Below are 23,352 nucleotides of genomic sequence, written 5' to 3'. Positions count from 1 at the left end.
TTCAAAATTCAACAATTTTGAAACATATTTTGTTGTCACCCATTTCATACCCAAAACATCCAAAAAAATTTCATGGCATGAGCCACTTAATATCCCAGCATCATCAGCGACTTCTCAGATTGTGATTCGGCAATCATTCATAATTATTTCTTTCACTTTTTCCATGTTTTCATCAGTTGTTGATGTGCTGGGGCATCTGGGGTGCTCATCATCTTTAATGTCTTCATGACCTTGTTGGAAACGCTTATACAAATTGTAAACCCTGGCTTTACTCATAGCACTCACAAAAAGCAATATTTAACATTTTTTTTTAAATTTCTACACTTTATTCCATTCTCACAGCAAAATTTAATACAAATTCTGTGATTCATTATTTATACCAATAAAAAGTCGCCGATCATACCAAAACACGTGTTATCCTTTTGGCAGTTGACAACAGACTAAACATCCAATATGGGTAAAAATGTACAGAGATTTTTCAGGAATGTTTACCAGTACAACAAAAAAAAACCCAAGAATCGAACTAATTCAACCCGTGAAATTTCAAAATTCTCATTAATTTTTGAACACATCTCATATGACAACACAGAAATATATAAAATTGTTAAAAAAAAAATTAGAAATTTATTATAAATACAAAAAAAAACTTTTTAAATTACAGACTGCATGAACCACCCACCGGGTTGGTCTAGTGGTGGGTTTCAATTAACCACACATTTCAGGAATGGTTGAACTGAGAATGTACAAGACTACACTTCATTTACACTCATACATATCATCCTCTGAAGTATTATCTGAACGGTAGTTACCGGAGGCTAAACAGGAAAGAAAGAAGGCTGCAAGAACCAAAAACCTGATTTAAATGAAAAATATAAACAGCTGAATTACTACATCCAAAAGGAATTTACAATGAAAATTCGACATGCAGCAGAAATGAGACTCACTTGTACCAATAAAAATTGAATATCTCAACCAAAATAGAAAAAAATATTATTAAAAAATAAACACTCTTTACAATAAAAAAGTTCAATGAAGAACTTTTTGCATGACCTTGAATATTTTAGATTTAAAATGGTCAAAAAATAAATTTTTCTGTGATAATTTAAAAACAACATAATATTTATTATTATGTTCTTATCAACACTAGTAAACTGTTAACATTTCATTATTTTTGTATTAATCCAAAGATTAAGTTTCTAGTTCATTTTTAAAAAACGTTCATGAAGAATTAGAATGTTGAGCCCATATTTACACAATTAAATTGTGTAAATATGGGCTGAGCAAAAGAAATGAAAGAGGGAACCAACTTATTGAGTTTTGCACAAAATATAATTTATTAATTGCCAACACCCAGTTTAAAAATCATAATAGAACAATATATACACGGAAAAAGCCAGGTGATACTGCAAGGTATCAGATAGATTATATCATGGTTAAGCAAAGAGTTAGAAATCAACTCATTGACTGCAAAGCATATCCAGGAGCAGACATTGATAGCAACCATAATTTAGTGTTAATGAAATGTAGATTGGGGTTTAAAAACCTGAAAAAAAAAGTCAGTTGAATCAGTGGAATTTAGAGAAGCTTGAGGAAGAGGAGGTAAAGAAGATTTATGAGGAGGACATCGCAAGAGGTCTGAGTAAAAAGGATAAGGTAGAAAATATAGAAGAATGAGAGAATGTTAAAAAGGAAATTCTTAAATGAGCAGAAGTAAACTTCGGCAGGACAAAGAGAACTGGTAGAAAACCTTGGATATCAGAGGATATATTGCAGTTGATGGATGAGTGTAGAACATATAAGAATACTAATGATGAAGATTGTAAAAGCACCTATCAACAATTAAGAAATACTATAAACAGGAAGTGCAAATTACCAAAAGAAGAGTGGATTAAAGAAACATGGAAAGAGAAATTATCACTGGTAAGATAGATGAAGCATATGGAAAAGTTAAGGAGAATTTTGTGATATATAAATAAAATCTAATAATGTGTTAAATAAAGATGGTACACCGATTTATAATAAGAAAGAAAAGGTTGATAAGTAGGTGGACTATACTGAAGAGTTATATGAATGAAATGAATTAGAAATTGGTGTTATAAAAGAAAAAGTAGAAGAAGATGAAAAGGGAGATATAATACTGGAATCTGAATTTAATAAAGCATTAATGGATTTGAATGTGAGAAAGGCTCCTGTGATAGATGGGATACCTGCAGAATTACTGTGCACTGCAGGTGAGGAAGCAATAGATAGATTATACAAACTGGTGTATAATATTTACAAAATAGGGGAAATTCAATCAGACTTCAAAAAGAGTGTTATAGTCATGATACCAAAGAAAGAAGGAGCAGATAAATGTGAAGAATACAGAACAATTAGCTTAACTACTTATGCATCAAACATTTTAACTAGAATTCTGTACAGAAGAAGTGAGAGGAGAGTGGAAGAAGTGTTAGAAGACCAATTTGACTTCAGGAAAAGTATAGGGACAAGGGAAGCAGTTTTAGTGCTCATATTAATAGAAGGAAGATTATAGAAAAACAAACCAACATACATGGCATTTATAGACTTAGAAAAGGCATTTGATAATGTAGACTAGAATAAAACCTTCAGCATTTAAAAAATTTAGGGTTCAAGTATATAGATAGAAGAACAATTGCAAACATTTACAGGAACCAAACTGCAACAATTGAAGATCATAAGAAAGAAGCAGTAATAAAAAAACAAGCCAGACAAGAAAGTTCTCTATCTCCACTACTTTTTACATAGGTAAATCATACTTTTTCTTTGCATAGAATTAGCAGTTAATGATGTTAGAGAACAGTTTAGATCCAGAGTAGCAGTGCAAGGTGAAAAGATAATAATTTGCTGATGATATAATAATTCTAGTTGAGAGTAAAAAAGATTTACAAAAATAATGAATGGCATGGATGAAGTCTTATGCAAGAACTACCACATTGAAATAAACAAGAACAAAAAAGTAATGAAACGTAGTAGAAATAAAGTAGATGGAACACTGAATATAAAAATAGGACAAGAAAAGACTATGGAGGTAGAAGAATTACCAAAGATGGATGAAGCAGGAACGATATAAAATGTTGATTAGCACAGATGAAACAAGCTTTCAATCAGAAATATAATTAGTTTATTTCAAAAATTAATTTAAAAATCAGAAAACATTTTTTGGAAGTATATGTTTGGAGTGTAGCTTTATATGGAAGTGAAACATGGATGATCAGAGTACCTGAGAAGAAAAGATTAGAAGCTTTTGAATTGTGGTGCTATAGGAGAATGTTAAAAATCAGATGGGTGAATTAAGTGATAAATGAAGAGGTGTTGCAGCGAACTGATGAGGAAAGAAGTATTTGAAAACTATAGCTAAAAGAGGGCAGACTTATAGGCACATCTCAAGGCATCCTGCAATAGTTGCTTTGATATTGGAAGGACAGGTAGATGGGAAAAATTGTGAGGCAGGCAACATTTGGAATATGTAAAACAAATTGTTAGGCATGTAGGATGTAGGGGATACACCAAAATGAAATGACTGGAAATGAAACTAGATAGGGAATCTTGGAGAGCTGCATCAAACCTGTCTAGTCACTGAAGACAACAAAAAAAATTAAAGTTTATACAACATCAAAGTTTTTTCTTGACACTAGTTGAATATTTTTTGTTTTATTTCTTTAATATTATTTAATATATATATATATATGTTTGTTCCTGAAATTAACATTACATCTAATATAATCTTCCTTTTTATTTTCTCTAATGTTATTACATTAGAAATATAATGTATGTTTCCACAGATCTCATAATCGTAATATGAAAAAAACCTATTCACTTCTTTTTTCCAAAGATTTTAAAATTCTGATGAATTAAAGGACATAGATTAATTTTAGCTAAAACTTAATCTTTGGGGTCTGCTTCTCAAACACTTGCCAACAGATTTATATTACAGATGTGCAAAAATATTTTGCAGATAAATCAACAGGTATTTTGTGAAAAGATTGATTGATAATTCCTGAATATATCTAATAAATTATAATTAAAATAAAAAATCCGGCTTACCAGATACTTATGTTTTAGACATTTCTCTTTTAGTAATCTATGAAATTCTTACTATTCAAACATGGAAATCTGGTTGAAAAGACATAAAAAACCTTTTTCTTTTTTTATGAGTTTACATTAGACACAGAAAAGGATATTATAGCTGAAAACACATTTTACAGATTTTACAGATAGGCTATTTTTCTATCAACTAGCATGATTCATTAATGCTGATTTGCAATCAAAAGTGCTTAAAATACACATACATAAACATATTTGTAGGAAATACATGATGAAACAGAAAACTGTTGTTTTAAAAATGTGTATTTAATTTATATAGTTTTTTTTTACAAGCTGTGTGGAAAACATTCTCTAAAAATTCTAGAATTTTATTGAACTTAAACAAAAATACTACAAATAAAAAGAATCCTTTTTTACCTTAAGAAATGTTTTATTTGGAAATCATGATCAGATTCCAAATATATATTTCTAATTAGGAGTTCCCCTAATCCTTGTAAAGGATTTATCACCTCCAATGAGGATCTGTTGTATGGTTTGTAGTTCAATTAGTAACTTTTACATTCCACAACATTCAAAGGATGGGCGAGACTGTACCTTTAGGAATCCTGTACCTGTTCTTGGGCAGTATAGCAAAATTAGATACAGGAAACTTAAATAAACATTTTTGGAAAAAAAGAAGTCTTTGCTTTAACAATATTTAAGCTGATCAATACAAAATCATTAATCAGAAACATGTTGTTCTCATGGGTAAACATGGCCAGATCCCCAGAAGGGTCATGGGTAGAACAGTCATCTTCCATTGGAGGTAACACATAAGTATTTTGGCGAGAGGGGGATTCGTCTCAAATTGCAGTTCCTCCAAAGGCAAATCATCGTTTCTTCCCATCAACTCCTTTTCCATATTCTTGATCTGTTTTCCCTATCTTTAGTTCTGGGAGTGCATGTACACTTTGCTAGACCCAAGCTGAAAATGCCATAACCCAAGTAATCCGTGGTACGACCTGGTGAGGGGAAAACTACCTGCAAACTAACATGGAGGATTCTCTGTTTTTGTGGCTGCAAAATTTGCATATTAGTCTAAATGTGCCAATCAGACCTCCTTATTTCTTACAAAATGCTGTAGAAAATTAGTAATGCAGTATGTATTAGTATGAAATAAGAATGTATACATAGACTTTACAATTTAGTTAATTTTATGTTTTATGACACATTAATGTGCCATTTTGTAGTCAGGAAAATCTACAAATACAGATTTAATAGATTTAGTAACAACTGAATAATTATGCCAGTTTTTTTCTTTTATGTTCATTTAATATTGGAATGGAAAAAATATTCAAATTATTTATTATAACTTTAACCTTCAAAATTAATATATAATTAAAGGGAATAGGCAAGCTGAACAAATTTACTTACCAAGGAATGAAACTTGATACAAACTTTTTGAAACAGTGGGACTCATTTTTGAATCGACCCTGCTTCCAGTAAATGAACCAGAGCCAGTAGTTTTCATTCCTGCTGTTTTACTACTTGGTGGACACATTGCATGTAGTATAACAGTCAATACAAATCTAATATCAACTTCTCTCATACAGTTAACATCTGAAATAAATAAGTAATTATACCATTAAAATTAACGTTTTACATTATAAAACAAATTGCTAAACATAATGGTTATAATGTTTCTTTAATTGATAATATATACAAAAAACAGATTTCAAAATTTAATAATACCACAACTCTTATACCTATGATACACAAAAAATTGACATCGTATTTTTAAAATATCTATACACTGATAATGTAGTAGAAAATATAATGACTATTTATGTTAAAAGTAAATTTAAACTGACATACAAGACAAACAATCTTATAATAAAATATTTAAAAAACAACAATTATACTGACATATAATTCATGTGGAATTTATAATATAAAATACAATGATTGTGAATATATATATATATGTGTGTAAAATAAATAGATCTTTTAAAACTAGATTTTTAGGACACATCAGAAATTTAAAAAATGGTAAATTGGGTTGGGTTTATCTAATGTTGCTGACCACGTTATTTATAACAAACATTCTGTATCTGATATTCGGACAAATTTGAAATAGTGAAAATCAATAGATTTAATTTAAATAATAACAGTAAAAGTTTGAACATTTTAGAGAGATTTTATATAAATATATATATATATAAATTTACATTTATATTATATAAATGATAGCAGCACATCTATATAATTTAGATAAATGCAAACTTCAGTACAGTATTGTACGTGCGGCTAGCCACATAATGCAAATTTTTTAATTTTCTAACTTCATATTTTTAATATTTTGACTGCATATTTTTATATGCTGTAATTTTTATGTGCGATTTAAGAAAAAAAATTTAAAAAATTTAACTGATGAGGGAAAATCTTGAAAGCGTTATTAAAAATTAATAAGCATAGGTAAGAAGCTTATTAACTTCTGTACACTTGGTGGTAAACAGTTTTTATACTTTTGTCTTTGAGAAATTAGTACAGAGGGGAATATGAACAAATACAATAACAAAAGAATTGTTTTGCTAAACTAAATGAAATGCTTGATGAATTAAATGAAGCTTGCAAAAGTCAGAGTACGAGAATCAATAAAACGAAGACAAAATGTTTGGTATTAGGTGGCAAAAAGGAAAGAAGTAAGATTAAGACAGGAAATGAAGTTTTAGAGCAGATGAAAAAATTCCAGTACTTCGGGAGCTTTATTACTGCTGACCTGACTTGCATAGTAAAAATTAAAAGAAGAATATCTTGATATTCTTCTTTTAATTTCTGACGTAAGCAGGTATTTAATAAGAAGGGAAGACTGCTGTGTAGAAAGTTAAATTTAGAGTTAAGGAAGAAATGTTTTATTTGGACTGTGATGCTCTATGAAGCTGAAAACAGGGATAATGAGAAAGGCAAAACAGAAAATGAACTGAGGCTTTGAGATGTGGTGTAGAATGATAAATGTCAGAGAGCAAGACCATGTAACAAATGAAGTATTAAGGAAATTGGAGAGAACAGGAAAATGCTAAATGTGATTGAATATACTGGCTAGGTCATTGTATAAGAAGAAGGTATTTATTAGTGGATGTGATAGAAGGCTTGGTGAATGGAAGAGCAAGGAAGAGATTTCAAATGATGGATGGGATTAAGGAAAAGGGAAAGTATGCTGAAACAAAGAGATTGTTTCAGGGTGAAGAGCAGCACCTGTGTCCTATGAATGAAAACTATGAATGAATAAAATAAAAAAAATCATTTTTTTTTGTTTATTCATGAATATCAAAGACAAAAGTATAAAAACCATTTACCACCAAGAGTACAGAATTCGATGATGCTTCTTACCTTATGCTTATTATTTTTTTCTAATAGCACTTATGAGGTTTTCCCTCATCATCAGTTAAAATTTTTCCTCCAAATCACACATTAAATTCAAACCATTACAATTATAGCATATAAACTATGTAGTCATAAATATTAAACAATATAAAATTAAAAATTTTTTTAGTAATAAAAATTATTATAAAATAAATATAACAATTTTTTTATTAAAATGTACTTCCTTTTGGGAAGGAAGAATGCTGTTCTTTTTTAATGCACAGATGAAAACACATCTCTTATCTCATTTAAGCGTTTTATTGAGTGAATAAAAAACCAAATCATTAACCAGTTTTCTAAAAAAAAAAATCATATTATTTCTATGTTCAATAATTATTACTATTAATGAGACTGGCAGGAAGATTTAAAATGACAGACATTATATTGAAAAAAACCTTATTAGAAGTATTTTAAGTCAGATAAAAATTATATAAAAGAAACTAGGAGATTATTAATACACTGGACCACAGGAAATGAAAAATAATTTACAAATAGTTAACGTATGCGCCAAAATACACAATACTGGATTTCATATAGTTCTCATACGCATGTCCGTTCATCAGCGTATTGTTGCATTAGCAATAAGTGTTGTTAGTAGTGCAAAGAACACTGCATCGTAAGTGAAAGAACATTGTGCTGTAAGTGCAAATAACATTGTGTTGAGTTGAAAATGGGTCTCATGACAGAGGAAAAGTTTTCATTTTGGACTATTATTTTCGCTCATACAGAAATGGCAATCAAGGCAAACCGAGTTTGAAGTTAGTGGTGGAACAATATCGCGAACAATTTAATAAGGCAACATTGAGCAACACATTTATGCTGTCTATCGTTATGAAATTTTGTCGTACTGGTAGTGTATTGTGTCAATGGAAGGGAAGGTCTGGTAGGCCAGTAACTGTGTCCACAAATGAGAATTATGGATTGTCTTTGATCAGGTTTTGGAACCACCTAAATGAAGTCTTCAATGAACGTCCTTGAAAATGAACATCAGCAACACGTCGCTTTGGTGATTGTTTAAAGACATTGGTGGATTTTCGTACTGAATTCAGGTTGGACAACAATTGACGAACCAAGATGTGGATGCCAGGGATGTGTATTGTGAAAGATTTTTGGCTATGGTGTACAAGGATCCGGATTTCTTGCTCAACGTGTGGATCTCCGATTAAAAGTCACATTCACTTGTACAGTTTCATCAATTGCCAAACAACACACTTCCTTGGTTTCAAGAGGCCAGACATTATCATTGAGAAACCATTACATGGTGAGTGTGTGACAATATGGTGTGCAGTGTCAGCACACTATATCAGTAAAATCAGTAAAAGCCATTTATTCAGGATTTAAGGTTTTGTCATGGCAGGAACCTTTGGATTGATAGACAGTGGTTTCAACAGGATGGGGTGACCAGCCGCACCACTTGACAGTCTTCAGCAATGCTGCAGGAAACCTTTCCAGGACGAATCATTTCCCATGGGACTGAGTTCAACTACCCATCACATTCCCCTGATCTTACACTACCTGATGCCTACATAAGGGGAATGTTAAAAGAGAAAGTGTTTAGATCCACCCAGAACTGTGCCTGGATTATGAGAGAAGATTCTCTCAGTTTTCAAGAATCTGGAGCAACCTGTGTTCCAGAATATATTTGAAAATCTGTGTGACCTTTATGAACAGTGCCTACAACATGGTGGCGTAGATTTTGAACATTATACTACAGAAATAAAAATAAAATAAAATAACAGCTCCAGTACTGTAAATTTTGGCACATATTGTAACTACAAAAGAAAAGTATCTGTATCGTATATATAGCAACTAAATTATCAAATTGGTCATTTTATGTCTTAAAACTGAATATTCCATTTTTCTGAAGAACTTGAGAAAGCTTTTCCTCGCATAGTATTTTTTAAAAAAACACACAAAAGAGAAAGTTGAAGGATATAAATGACAAAGAAATCTGGTCATAATGCTAATTGTATTGATTAAGTTATATTGTGATTAGGAATATGGGGAATACAATGAAAGAGGGAATGAAGGCTGATCCAGAGGAGAAATTCAGAAAATCTTTACATGTACACCCGGAAATAGTTTTTTTCTGATAATGCTTCAAGTAACCTACAACTGGAAGTTTTAACTAAATTTATGAGTAGAGATAAAAATGTCAAATTCTTAGAAGAAATCAAAGTTTCAGTTTTATTATCTGTAATACACCATGCTTATAACAGATTTAAGAGTTACTGAAGACTCTTAGTTAAAAGTGAAGTTATAATAATGTTGTAAGTCTCTGGAAAAACTTGATTTATCTGATGTCATATGAAAATCTGGAAATGTCTATGATAGCTAGTGATCAAAGACACTAGCTACCTAATTAATTAAAACTTGGGCATTGAAGAGTAATAAGTTTTGTAGAACATATACATGAAATCCACAATAGAGAAGGAATTGTATTTTGGCTTAATTTTTCTTGCAAGTCTTAAGATTCTTTCAGAATCGTCTAACTCCTATGTAATACTACTATCAATCCAATATGAACTGGATAGTACTCATTCAGGTGGAGGCATACTGAAAGAAAATGTTGCACTCCATATTAGTGAAACAACAATGTAATATAACTGCATAAAAATTTAAGTGGTCCTTGATCTATCAATCTTGCACAAAGAAAGGAAGAATTCAATTTCTTTTTTGCTCCAATAAATTTGGAGGACTAGGCAAAAAAAAAGAGGGGTGATTATTACATCCTCCCATCTCTAATAGTTCTTCTAACAGTCAATGATTGATCTGATGGGAATCAGTTTTTCTCCAGTCACATCTAATTAATAACTCGTTGACTCTTTCATTGTCACCTGCAATATGTTTTTGTTTTTTTTAGTTGAGAATACAAGTTTTTAACAATCATTTTATTTATATCTAAGTACAATATTGTCAAAATCCACAAGTTCTAGCTATAGTTAATGGTTAAGTATAGACAATTTAACTTTCAGTGGTGTTTGGACAATGCCTTGCCAACTTGTAATAGTGCTGCTTGGTAACACGCTTTCCTTGACAATTTACAGTAACACATTTACATTAAGTGTGGATGGGAACTAGAAAATTATTCTTACTATTATCCTGTTTACGATCAAATACCCACTTTCTCTATTAACACATACGAACCTAGGAATATATTGTATATGTCTACTATCTACTCTGAGATTCCTATAAATGTTGATGCTCATTCTCATATTTTTGAATAATTTTAATGTTTTAGAACATTTCCAACTAGTTTCCCCAACTTTAATAACTATTACTTAAATTTATTAATTCTGAAATAATCCATGTATTCTGCATCATGGTTTAAAACCAAACCGTATTTCTCTTTATAGGATTTAGTTATTTATAACTACATCCATTTGTAAACAAAGAAAGCATCGTACAAGTTAGGACATATTCTAGATAATCCAGCGAAAATCGATTATGATTTTAATAAACTGGAAAACAACATTATACTCAAAAAAAAAATTTACATAAAATGTAAATCTAGATGGCCACTTTTATTGTTAAATTAAACTATAATTATTAACCATACTATTAAATACTAGCCATACTATTAATAATTATTAACTATAATTAATAGATACTGTAGAAAGAATAAATTAATTAAAAAGAAATAGTAATAATAAACAGTGACAAATAAAAAATATTTACAAAACACTATAAAATGACCAAACTATTTATCTTTCTTTGAAAAGCATTGCATCAACAAACTTAGCAAGAGGAAGCTCACTTTTACTGCTAACAAACAGATAAAGCAATGCTTATCTTGTTTACTGATAATGCTCATACCATACTCATCTTGCATATCTGATCCTTATTATTACTCAAATTACACTGTTCATTGCTACACTGTTATATATGAAAAAATGCTTCTTTTGTTATAACTAAAGAAACTATTTCAGCTACAACAAAATCATAGCTAACAACATAATAGTAAACAATTAAATTCATATGATATTATAATTATATTTTGAAATTTTCTTGATAATAATAATATTTTTTAACCTTTTTCATCTGAGCTGGTCTTAATAATATTACATACATATTACATAAAAAATGTAATTATCAGTCTGAACACCTTTAAAGAATTAATCTAATTTCTAAATCATTTTACAAAATATTCTTCTTTGTTTTTACAAAATTATTAAATATAAATAAGATTTTTTACATTATAACTTCACATAATCATAACACATTTATAGGTATATAATGTAGATCCCAATAATCAAAAACATTTTTTAAACTAAAATAAAATAACAGTAAGCCTTCAAAACATCATAATTTTAACAAATATCATTCTAATGACATAGAGCTAATCTGTAGAGTTAAAAAAATATTTTAAAATGTGTGAATACACATAAAAAAATATCTTCAAAAAATTAATTTGTAACTAATCATCTAAAATCGGTTGGCAAGTTACCAGTGATTCAAACAATCTGAAATACTCAAGAGTTGCTTTAGCCAAAGCTTAACATTTACTGTTAAGGTGTAGCAAAAATTATGAAAGCAATGTGTATAGCAGGCTTGAATTTTATATTGTAAATATTACAAATTCGTTTACAATTCACAATTATAATAATTCACAATTATGATAAATAAAATAAAACAAATAACTACATAATTTTGCACATATCTTCTTCATAATATTATAATTTTTATGAATGTAATAATGCTGACCTTTTCTTCCACTTCCAACTCGTAAACAAAGAGGCATTAATAAATTCATCAATAAGCTTTCAGTTTTATCTTGAGTTGGTAGAACTGATGAACCACCACAAACATGTTCTAAAGTATACGACTCCTTCAGCAGCGATAAAAATCACAGTACTTTATATAAACAGAAGGTCAAAAATGTAATTATTTCATAATGATATGTTTGATAAACTAATGTTTAATCATCATTACATTTAAAATTTAACAATAACTGTTTTTTGTATAAATGACTGATATGATTACACATTTCGAAAGAAGATTCTTGTGCAATCCAAAATAAAAAAACCTACATTTTTAAATAAAAAGATTATGAACTCATATAAATAAACTACATGTAATAAGCGAGTACTTTATGGATGTATGTTATACCAACTGCAAAAAATTGTCATAGCTCATTCACTGTAAAGCCAAAGATAGTTTGCCAGTAGCGCAGAGAGTGTACATCTCTTTGTAACCAATTACATTCAGGTAGTGTATACCTTTGGGGAACACTGGCAATGCTTTGTGAAACATGAGAATAGTAGCTAAATATTTCTGAAGGTTAAACCATCCTTTGTGTTCATAATTACACTGATAAACTGGATACAAATATATATAATGATAAAATATATTTAATGCACATAGAAATTAGTCTTAGCTTGGGTTAGATTTGTTCTATGTGATCTTAATTCTGCCCATGAGACAGTAGTATTACTTTCTATGATGCAACATCACTTGTACTTACTTTATAAACAAATTTCATTAGTTTATTTTATACTAACAGGTGTTTATTATTTTAAAACAAATATTTAAATCTATCAGATACAGTTTAAATTAAAAAAAAACACTCATCTATCTATTGCACTTTTGGAGTATTACTCTCATCATCAGCAGACAAATTTTATAAATTAAAATATATAGTTAAAAATTAAAAAATCATTTAGTATGTAAATACTAGTGTCATAGTTAAAACTTCTTATATTTACCATGGTAAGATAATGAACCATTCATTATCTTACCATATAAAATTTTAACTATATTTTTAATTATATATTTTAATTTATTAAATTGTGCAATTTATAAACATTGTCTGCTGATGATGAAGTAATACTCTGAAAGTGCTATACAGACAGGCAAGTCTTCTTACTTTTTGTTTGAACTGTATCTGGTGGATTTCAATATTTGTTGTAAAATAATTTATTTGATACAGTGTATATAATTTTTGAAAACACACATGTTTATAAATGTAAAATAAACCAATATATGCATGGTGTGCTTCAAAAGTAAGAACGAATAAGTTAGAGATAGTGGCTGGCAACACTGATTGGCTACTGTACATGTGCAGTAGCTGTAACACTGGTCTGCTGGGTGCATGTAACCCCCACATTGTTGTCAGTTCATTGTTAATTATCTTTGCAAGACAGTGTGTTAAAATGAGTGTAGTAATAACAAATCCTGCCAATTGTGAAGTTCGATCAGTGATTAGATTTCTAAATACCAGAGGACATAATGCTACTGAAATTCACTGCCAATTGTGTGAAACGTATGGAAACATAATGAGTGAAGGAAAAGTGAGGCACTGTTGTTGTGAGTTAAAGGAAGGCCTTTCAAATTTCATAATGAACAGAGAAGTGGTAGGCCTATTTTCTGGACTGACGACCTTGTTGAACGTGTGAATGCAAAATTGAAATAAAATCATTGCTTTATAATTAGCAATCTTTCTCTAGAATTTCCAGAAGTTTCAAAGACATCATTGTTAAGAATCATGATTGACAAGGCTATCGTAATTTGTGTGCACGACGGGAGCTGAAAGTGTTAATAAGTGTTCACAAAGATCACAGAACGACATCTACATGTGATTTCTTAACTGGGTTAGCCATGAGGGAGACAAATGTTTTCCCATATCACTCGTGATGAAATGTGGATTTGTATGTTAATGCTGAGACAAACAAAAATCCATTTAGGACGTCATTCCAGTTTACCGAAACTGAAAAAATTCAAATAAGCCCAGTCTCAAGGAAAAATTATAGCAACGGTATCTGCTGTGTTTTTGATTGATTTCATGGAACCTGGAACATGCATCGCATCACAAATCTGTATTGTGTATTGTGATACACTTTCTAAACTGCATCATGCCATTCAAAACTGACAACATGGAATGCTGAAATCAGGAATTATTCTTCTTCATAATAATCTATGTCTACACATGACTATGTGCACAACAGAACAACTCAAAGATTTGAATGGGAGATTTTGAACATCCCTGTTACAGTCCTGATCTTGTGCCTAGTCTCTACCATCTCTTCCTATACCTAAAAAACTGACTTGCATCTCAACGATATGAGGAAAGCGAAGAGTTGAAAATCTTGATGCAAAAGTGGTTAAAATCTTAGGTGGCAGAATTTTATGCAGTGGGTTTGAAGAACTCATCACTGCAAATCAGCTGATTTAGAAGTCAAGAGTTCTAAGGTTCAAACCCTAGTAAAGACAGTTACTTTTATAAGGATTTAAATACTAAATACTGGTGTTCTTTGGTGGTTGGGTTTCAATTAACCACACATCTCGGAAATGGTCAACCTGAGACTGTACAAGACTACACTTCATTTACATTTATACATATCACCCCCACTCGTCCTCTGAAGTAATACCTGATGGTGGTTCCACCTTAACTTACTTCTTTTGTCATTGAACCGCTTTCAGTCACAAGCTCATCTTCAGCAATGTTTTTTTAAATTTAAATTTTTTACATTACACAATAAATAACATGGTACGTTAGAATTTATATAACAAATATTTGTTGACAGTAAAAAAAAAAATTTTATTTTAAATTTAAAATATTATAATTCTAAAATTTCCTTTAACATGCTATCTATATGTTTATGCAGTACTATATTCAAGTACAGTACTTATTAACGTTATATTACTGTACATATTATACATTAGTACAGTACTGTATTAACATATAGATAGCATGTTAAAGGAAATTTTAATACAACATTTTAAATTAAAAAAAAGAAAGTAAAATTTAAAAAAAAAAACATTACTGAAGATGGGCTTATGCCTGAAAGCGGTTTAATGAAAAAAAAAAGTAAGTTAAGAATGTTAATTCTGTACTTTGTGAAGTAGCTAAATAAGTTTTATATTATATAATTAGCTAGATTTTACGTACAGAGATGATATGGACAACAAAAAATTTAATTTAAATAAATTAATAATATATATACATGTATATATCTAAAACCTATGTAAAATCAATGATACACTACAGGGATGTAAGTTGCTAGAATAAGGGTTAACAGCAAACGCCCAAATTCAATAGAATGTTAATTAATAGAGATTAATTTATCAGGAAATTAATATTTTCTTTATATGTGTAATAAGAAGTAAAATATATAAACTTCTTTGTCTTCAGACTGATATAAACAACAATGAACATTTCAGAACACAGTAAAATTCTAATTCTTATGTTGACTCTTTTAAGCAATATGATTTTAATTTTAATGGAATCAAAGTAATAATAATTTGAATTAGCTGTCTTCCAATTAAAAAGAAAATATATATAAATAAATAAATTTAAAATTAAAAAATAAAACTGCAGTTGTAATACTTACTCCAACAGCCAATATTTGTAATGCAATAAGTCTAACAACAGTTGAACAGAAGTGTTGCGGTGGAACTTGACTCAGGAGGGCACTAGTAGCTGATGACAAACTTTCACCAATCACAGAACAACTGCTAGACTCTCCAACAACTATTGCCTATACAGTTTAATTGTTGGAAGACATAAAATTAATCATAATTAAATAAAAGAGCGAGAGATTTGAAAAACATTATGTTTAGGATGTTGTATTTATTTGATATAAATTACTATTTAGGCTACGATATATAATTTTGTGCATTTGGTCCCATTCAAAGTTTTTGTGCAGAATTTTTAATTTTTTAACAATAAATCTGTTAACAATTTTGAAAAGGAAATATAAATAATTTAATTAAATATTAAACTTTGGTTGATAAACTGAAAAAAATTTTTTAGTAAAATGCTGTTACTAAATTGTTGCTGTGATTTTGACATTTGCATCAGCTGATGTTACTGCAGATAAATTTGTTTGAATTAGGCAAACAGTTATTAAGAGGGTGGTAGAAAAGTATAAATGATATAAATTATGCCTTCTGTTCATTTCGTATACTGTTATTGTTGAGTTTCTCTTTATTAATATATTTTGTAATACTAAAGTATGTGATTCTTAAGTTGTTATGTCGGGCTATTAAATGTTCATTGTATCTTTATTGGAAACTGCATCCTGATTGACAAATGTAAAACATTATGTAATCAGCACAGATTAGCCAACATATTCCAGGGGCACTGTGTTTGGTGATTACCTTTGTTTTGTTTTTTGAATAGAAGACTGCATTGCATCCATATATTTTTTTTTTAATTTGGTAGCTAAATGCTATATTCTCCAAGATTTTGTTTATGCATGTTAATATAGTGTATTTTTTTTTATTACTCCTAACAAAAAAAAATTCATCAGTTAATGTGCTGTTACACATAACAATATATTAAATGAACAGCTGCAGATATCTCAAAAACAAAAAGAAATGGAGAAATTTTCAGGGCATGTTTTACTGGTAAAAATAATGAAAAAAGTTTGTATAAACATAGGTCTGGAAATGCTTGTTTTCGAGTCACGGCTAGTGAAAGATTTCACCCAGATTTCAGCTCTTCCAATAAAAAGAAGCCCTAATGCAATGTAATTTTTGGGACCCAAATTTAAATTCTTAGGAGTAAAGTTGGTGGTTGTGATTAACAGTAGTGTGTAAACAACAACACCAGTTAATGATGGCCAGAAGATGTGTAAGTTTTAAAAAAAATTTTTTTCTAATTTGACCAAGTAGGATCACTTTTGTCAATTTTTGGTTTTTTTTCTTTGGACTTTGTTAGCTCGAAGCCCATATTTCTTCATATTCTTGGATCTTGTTCTTCTTTGCTCATCTGTAATCCTCAAATTTTTGGATACTTTGTCCATGTTAAAATATTTGGTGTATAAAATCTCTCTAATTTTTTATTTATCTGTTGCGTCTTTGATTTTTAGTCCAGTCTCTTCTAGATCTTTTTTAATTTCTGTAATATATCTTCTGCCAGATTTCAAACCAAGCGCTTTGGTTACAAGTTGTTTTAATAACCAATTTTCTGGCATTCTCATAATGTGAAAGTGGGAAATTCTAAGTTTTTTTATCAAACTGATAATTGGTTCTGTAATATTCTTATAAACCGTTTCATTAGTAGCGATTCACAAAACTCCACCCGCCTTTTTTATAATTTTTGTTTATGTAGGTTCTGATAATCCTACGTTCTGTTTTAATTGTTTGTTTTTTAACTGCTGTTAGCCTTAATGAAAGCTGGTAAATTAGTATCAGGAAGGGCATCTGGTCATAAAAATCTTGCTAAATCCTTCCTAACTATGGCAGAAAAATTGATAAATACCAGTATAAAAAAAGGAAACATTATCAATACTTTCATTAATATTCTGACTTAACTTATTTTTCTATCACTATTTACGTTATTTTTTACTTTTAAAATGGAAAATGCATATGATGAGGTTAATTTTTTTGAGGTATCCCAATTGATACAAATTTATAAAAGATTTTCCCAATAAATTCCTTTCTATCATTCAGTAAACAAAAAAAAAAAAAGATCATTTCAGTTAACAGAGAATATATTAAATGATCAAAAGAGGAATGAGTTATCTACAATTTATCATCAACATAAATAATAACACAATTTTAAAACTTTTAACTAGTGTGCATTTATATCAGCACACAAAATATTATACCAAGATAGTTTCCATTAAACTAGAAAATTTTAAATAAGCAAAACCACAAACAACAGAGAAACTTAATACTCCATACTTCCTAAACACATAACATCTAACAGGACTGCACATAAATGATGTGAATTCACTTTATTCTGCATTATAGCCTAATACTGTCCTGTTTACATAAATTAAATTCTAATAAAGAAATTTGATGATTTTATAAACATTTATGAGAATATAACAAGATGAAATATTTTATTACCTGACAGGTTGTTACTAGTGTCTTTAAATGCTGCATATGTACGACATAAGGGTATCTTGATAATGTTTCATAAACTCCTCTTATCAAACCACTAGCAGCTTCCCAATCTGTATGTTTCTAAAGTATAAAACATAAAATTAATTAGCATTTTATTTAACTTAAATAAAATAATCTTTTCAAAAAGATCATAACCAAGTGATACATATCTAAGAACTATTGCTACTTTCACATATAAGCAAAGCCAACAAGAGTAAGTATATAAAAATAAAAAATCACAATGTATTACCCGTATAGAAGGTTTCTTATAGATTTTATTAAATGTTTTGTCCAGTCTTCTTAATATCATTATAAGTGATGGCCTTAGAGCTTCATTAGACCAATCAGTGGATGGTAAAAGTTGTGTCATATATCTCTGTAACCCTTTACAAGACATTGTATCAGGATCATATGCTGATACTTTTAACAAACTATGAGCTACATCAGCCAGCCTCTAAAAAAATACAAATTAACACATAGAAGACCTGTAAATAACCTACATTTTATAGAGACTAAATATCTTAAAGAACTAAAAAATAAATCATGATCTGGTTAAAATCTTCTAAGGCATGCACAATGTATGGGGAAACATGGTTAAAGGAAGAATACATTATACCCACCCAGCTTCAGTCATATTCTTATTTACTTTCATTGCTGCTGTTTGGTATTTAATACCAAACAGCAGCAATGTTGGTATTTTAATATTGATAGTCCTTTATGCTCTTCAGCTGTCTTCTGTTCCCTTTCCGTGTTTAGTTCCTCAGATTTCTCTCCTATTATATACAGGTCTTCCACGTATTTCTTCCATCTTTCTCTTATTTCTTTCTCCTCAGCTAGCACTTTACCATCCTTATCCATAATTTCTCTCATTTTATCATCCCCTTTCCATTTATCCCATGCAATTTTCTTTGCCTTCCTTTACATCATATCATATTCGCCTTTTTTTTCTATATCTTCAATATATATGTATATTATATATATTATATTATTATATATTATACATATATATATATATATATATATATATATATATATATATATATATATATATATATATAAATAATACATTTAATAGATCCAAATGGAAGAAAATGATGGAGTTCTTAAAAAGAAAAAAAATAGAATGGAAAAACAGAAGGTTAATTAAAGAATTATACATGAGACAAATAGCAGAAATGAAAGTAAATAAGAATATGACTGAAGCTGGGTCTAAATCAAGATGTTAGACTGCTGCCTCTCACTAACACTGTTCAACATTTATATTGGAAGATATGACAAGGACTATATCAGAAGGAATAAATATAGGAAGAAAAATAATTTGCATAAGGTTTGATGGCAGACATAACTTCAAAGATTGTTAACAGCCCTGGAGGAAGGAATGAATGAATATGGAATAAAAATAAATACAGGAAAAACTAAAGCAATGGAAGTAAACAACAAAGAGATCTGAATAAAGAACAAAGGATAATGATGGCAAAGGAAGCCTTCAATAAGAAGAGGATATTATGTAGCATAATGTTACAGAAGAACATAATGTTACAGAAGAGGTTAGCTAAATACTATGTATAAAATGTCTTGTAGAATGAAAGTAAGCATAGATAATAAGGAAGAAGCAGAGGGTATGAATTTAGGCCTTTGAGATGGGGATATGGAGAAGTGTAGAATGAGGAATAATGAACAGGATTAAAGAAGAAAGAGCACTTTTTCGGGGAGTACATAAAAGAAAAGGAAACTAGTTAGGACATGTTAGAGAAAGTGGAATTTTGACAACTGCTTTGGAAGGGTCAGTAGAAATTGAGAAAGAAGGATAAAGTTAACAAATGAAATTAAGATTGTAAACTACAAGGGGATGAGGGGGAAAGCTTGGGACAAAAGTGGATACAATGGTGTCTTAAGAGACCTGCCACTGGGCAGAACACCAGATGATGATGATGACAATACAGTAAATGTCAGGTTACAGAATTTTTTACTTAAAAGAAGAGTTCTTGTACTTCAAGGAAATTATATATATAAAAAATATAAATCCTATCAAAACCTAAAAAAATGTCTTAAATAGCTAAAACTGGGAATTCACCCAGTCAGTCATATTCATAGTCTGTTTTAGGGAAAGATAGATGTCCTGGTGAGGTAAGGCAGTTTTTATATATTCATTAATTAGCAGAACAAAATGCACTTTTAACTTTTTTTTTTTCAAATTCATGAACTGTGCTTCAGGAAAATATTTTTTTCTGGAGCCATTAAGTAACTTCTTTACCAATGATTTTACTGGTAGTGCTGTTGTACATGATATATATCATGGATGGTTAGCAAACTGCTTTAGTGTGTTTTTAGATCAATGGTTTCAAATTCAGACCTGAGTGAGATTGTTCAAGCATTTCATCCTTTTCTTTCATCAGATTATATGCATTTATATGATATCCACATTCACCCCTTGATATATAGAACAGATTCAAATCTATACACAACAGAATCAAAATCTGAAATGAAATGCAAATATGCTCAAGCAACATGAAATTTATGAATGCATTAAATTCAACAAAAAATATAAATACATCAAAAAACAAAAGTGATATAAATCAAACACAAAATTTGACAAAATACTGAAGATATTTTAAAACAACTTCAAATACTAACAGAATGACCTGCAACAACACTAATGATGGGGCTGCAATGGCTGTGAAAAAATCTTCTGGAAGCAAAATTTCAAGTATTTAGAAACTTTCTTTTACATTTTTTCATAAACACTGAAGTAACTAAAAAATGCAATCATTCGTATATTGTCATAATTCTTGGGGGAAGTTTAACAAAATGAAAAAAAAAAATAACCCATAGGAACTGGATTAATTGAAATTTGATGAGGTCTGGAGGCTTAGTAATTTTACTGGTATTGCCCATAGAGCAGAATCCCTCAAAAACTGTGGTTTTACTAATACATGATGTAAATTCAGAGTCACAATTATAAAGATTTTAAATATCACATTTGTATTAGCCACTGAACTATATACATAAATACATCACACTAAAATAATAAAGCAACAGAAACAGCCAAAACAAATATTGGAAATCTCATAACAGAAGATTACTATTTCAGGTCTATGTTACCACTAGAGCAGGTGGATTAATTGATATATTTCCTTTGGCTAATAAAAACTGCAAATTGCTATCATCTCATTTGGATTATGAGTTTTTCATGTCTATAGAAGATTTTTCTCCTTGAAATCTGTGTATACATTATCGTGGATAAGATGAAATTTAAATTATCAGAATATATTATTGAGGGCCCAACGCCTCTTGCTGTTAACAGTGATTGGAGGATATGTACGATTTCACGTGAGGCAATCTTGGTGATTGCCAGAGTGAAGCCAATTGATCTACTAGCATCAGAGAGGCAACAGCTAAGAAGTCAGGAGTTGGCTTCAGAAAAAGTATGGAATATTGAGCAACAGGGCTGTGCTTTATGGCAGGCAAGATGGGACAATTAATGGGCATTATACTCATGATCTATTCCCTGATGTTATTGGTTTGTGAGGCGCATCTTGGGTATGACTAAATAAATATGTGATGCAATTTCTTTCAGGGCACAGCACCTTTAGGGGCAGATTGGCTCAATTCAGCCTGGTTGATTCCGGGTTATGTCCACAATGTGGAGTACTGGATGTACTCCACATCATGTTTTCTACGAATGTTTGTGGCATGATATGAAGCGTTCGGAGGTGATTTGTCAGCTTGATGTTATCGGGTCGACATTGGATCTCTGTTAAAATTGGAAAAACCAGCCCGAATGGACTATCATTGAAGAATGTATGGGATTTCTTGTAAAAGAAAGGATTGCTGAAGGTGTTTAGTCTAGGGTCCCACTTGGGTTTTCTATTTGTTGTTTTGTTATGGTATTAGGGTTCTTGTATGGTATACGATTTTGCTATGTTCTATTTTATGTTTTGTTATGTTTCAAAAATTCAGAATGTTTGATATTTATGATGTTGTCAACATGTAGAACTATAGAAAAATAGTCATTTGATTTTTTCAATTAAAAAAAAGTTGAATTCACAAAGAAGATAAAGAAGGAGACATATGCAATAGCCAACAGCCAATCATTTTCTACTTTATCAAAAGTAGTGAATCCTAGGTTAAAAAAAAATTTCACATGAAAGAATAAGGCAATGTTTCCATTTTCTTAGATCCAATAGGAGGAGCATAGTTCCCTTTGTAACCAATGTTGATTCAACAGAAAATATAAAATATTTAGAAATCAACAGATGAGCCAATTTAAAATAAACTTTTGCCAACAATAAATATGTACAACAGTGATGCTTGCAAATAAATAAGTACTCAATCTGTAAGACTACTCAGTAAAATTATTTTAAAAATGTATGAATAAAGGCAAATCACTTACAATATGTGATCGTAAATCAAGAAGTTCCACTGGTTTACAATCTTGAGGAAATTTTTTATTAAGTTCCACTAGGCGTGTAGTAGTTTTAGTCATAAAATCAGCTACTAATGATAACAAAATATCTCTAGGTCTTCTGAATTCATTTCTTAGCACCTTTGGTAAAAAAAAAAAAAAAATAAAAAATAAAAAAAAAATAGCCTTACATATAAAATAAAATGTTCAAGTACTAAACACATTTTAACATAATACACATGTAGAACTCATGAGATTAGTAAAAGTTTTTCAATGCCTTTGTATCTTTACCTCTCAGTTACCTTTAATACAATCTACGTACTCTGACTGACTTATTCATGCTCAACTGCCCTTTCTTTACATATAAATAATTATTTTATCTACCTCCTATATTAAGTAAATTTAAGAAACAACTTTTTAACTATCACTTTATATTGGTAATTAAAAATTACAGGACTAACTAAAATTTACCACCAAGAAACACACACATCAAACTGAATGGAAAAATTTAAAAAAAGATTAAAACTACAAATGCAGAGAAACTATCATCAATAACTATCAACAGTTGATCCATATATCAAATACTATTCCAACTGGTAATTCAATCTCTTGGATCAATACGTCTTTTGTTATTAACAAAAAAACAG

General features: G+C 29.8%; 1 protein-coding gene across 1 annotated transcript in view; it reads right to left on the bottom strand.

Moving 5' to 3' along the window:
- The window catches only part of unc80 (unc80, NALCN channel complex subunit), a 242,538-nt gene that overhangs the window by 24,534 nt on the left and 194,652 nt on the right, over nucleotides 1–23,352 (bottom strand). The window contains exons 52-57 of the mRNA XM_075373197.1: nucleotides 22,694–22,846; nucleotides 18,551–18,754; nucleotides 18,265–18,381; nucleotides 15,798–15,944; nucleotides 12,172–12,295; nucleotides 5,479–5,664 (exon numbers count right to left, since the gene is read on the bottom strand). Of these exons, the coding sequence (XP_075229312.1) occupies nucleotides 5,479–5,664; nucleotides 12,172–12,295; nucleotides 15,798–15,944; nucleotides 18,265–18,381; nucleotides 18,551–18,754; nucleotides 22,694–22,846 (931 nt within the window). The remainder of the gene's footprint in view (nucleotides 1–5,478; nucleotides 5,665–12,171; nucleotides 12,296–15,797; nucleotides 15,945–18,264; nucleotides 18,382–18,550; nucleotides 18,755–22,693; nucleotides 22,847–23,352) is intronic.

The sequence above is a fragment of the Lycorma delicatula genome, chromosome 8 (genome assembly GCF_047948215.1).
Source record: "Lycorma delicatula isolate Av1 chromosome 8, ASM4794821v1, whole genome shotgun sequence".
In the NCBI taxonomy this organism is placed as follows: domain Eukaryota; kingdom Metazoa; phylum Arthropoda; class Insecta; order Hemiptera; family Fulgoridae; genus Lycorma; species Lycorma delicatula.
Note: the sequence above shows the minus strand (reverse complement) of the source record. Positions and strands in the feature narration are given on the sequence as shown.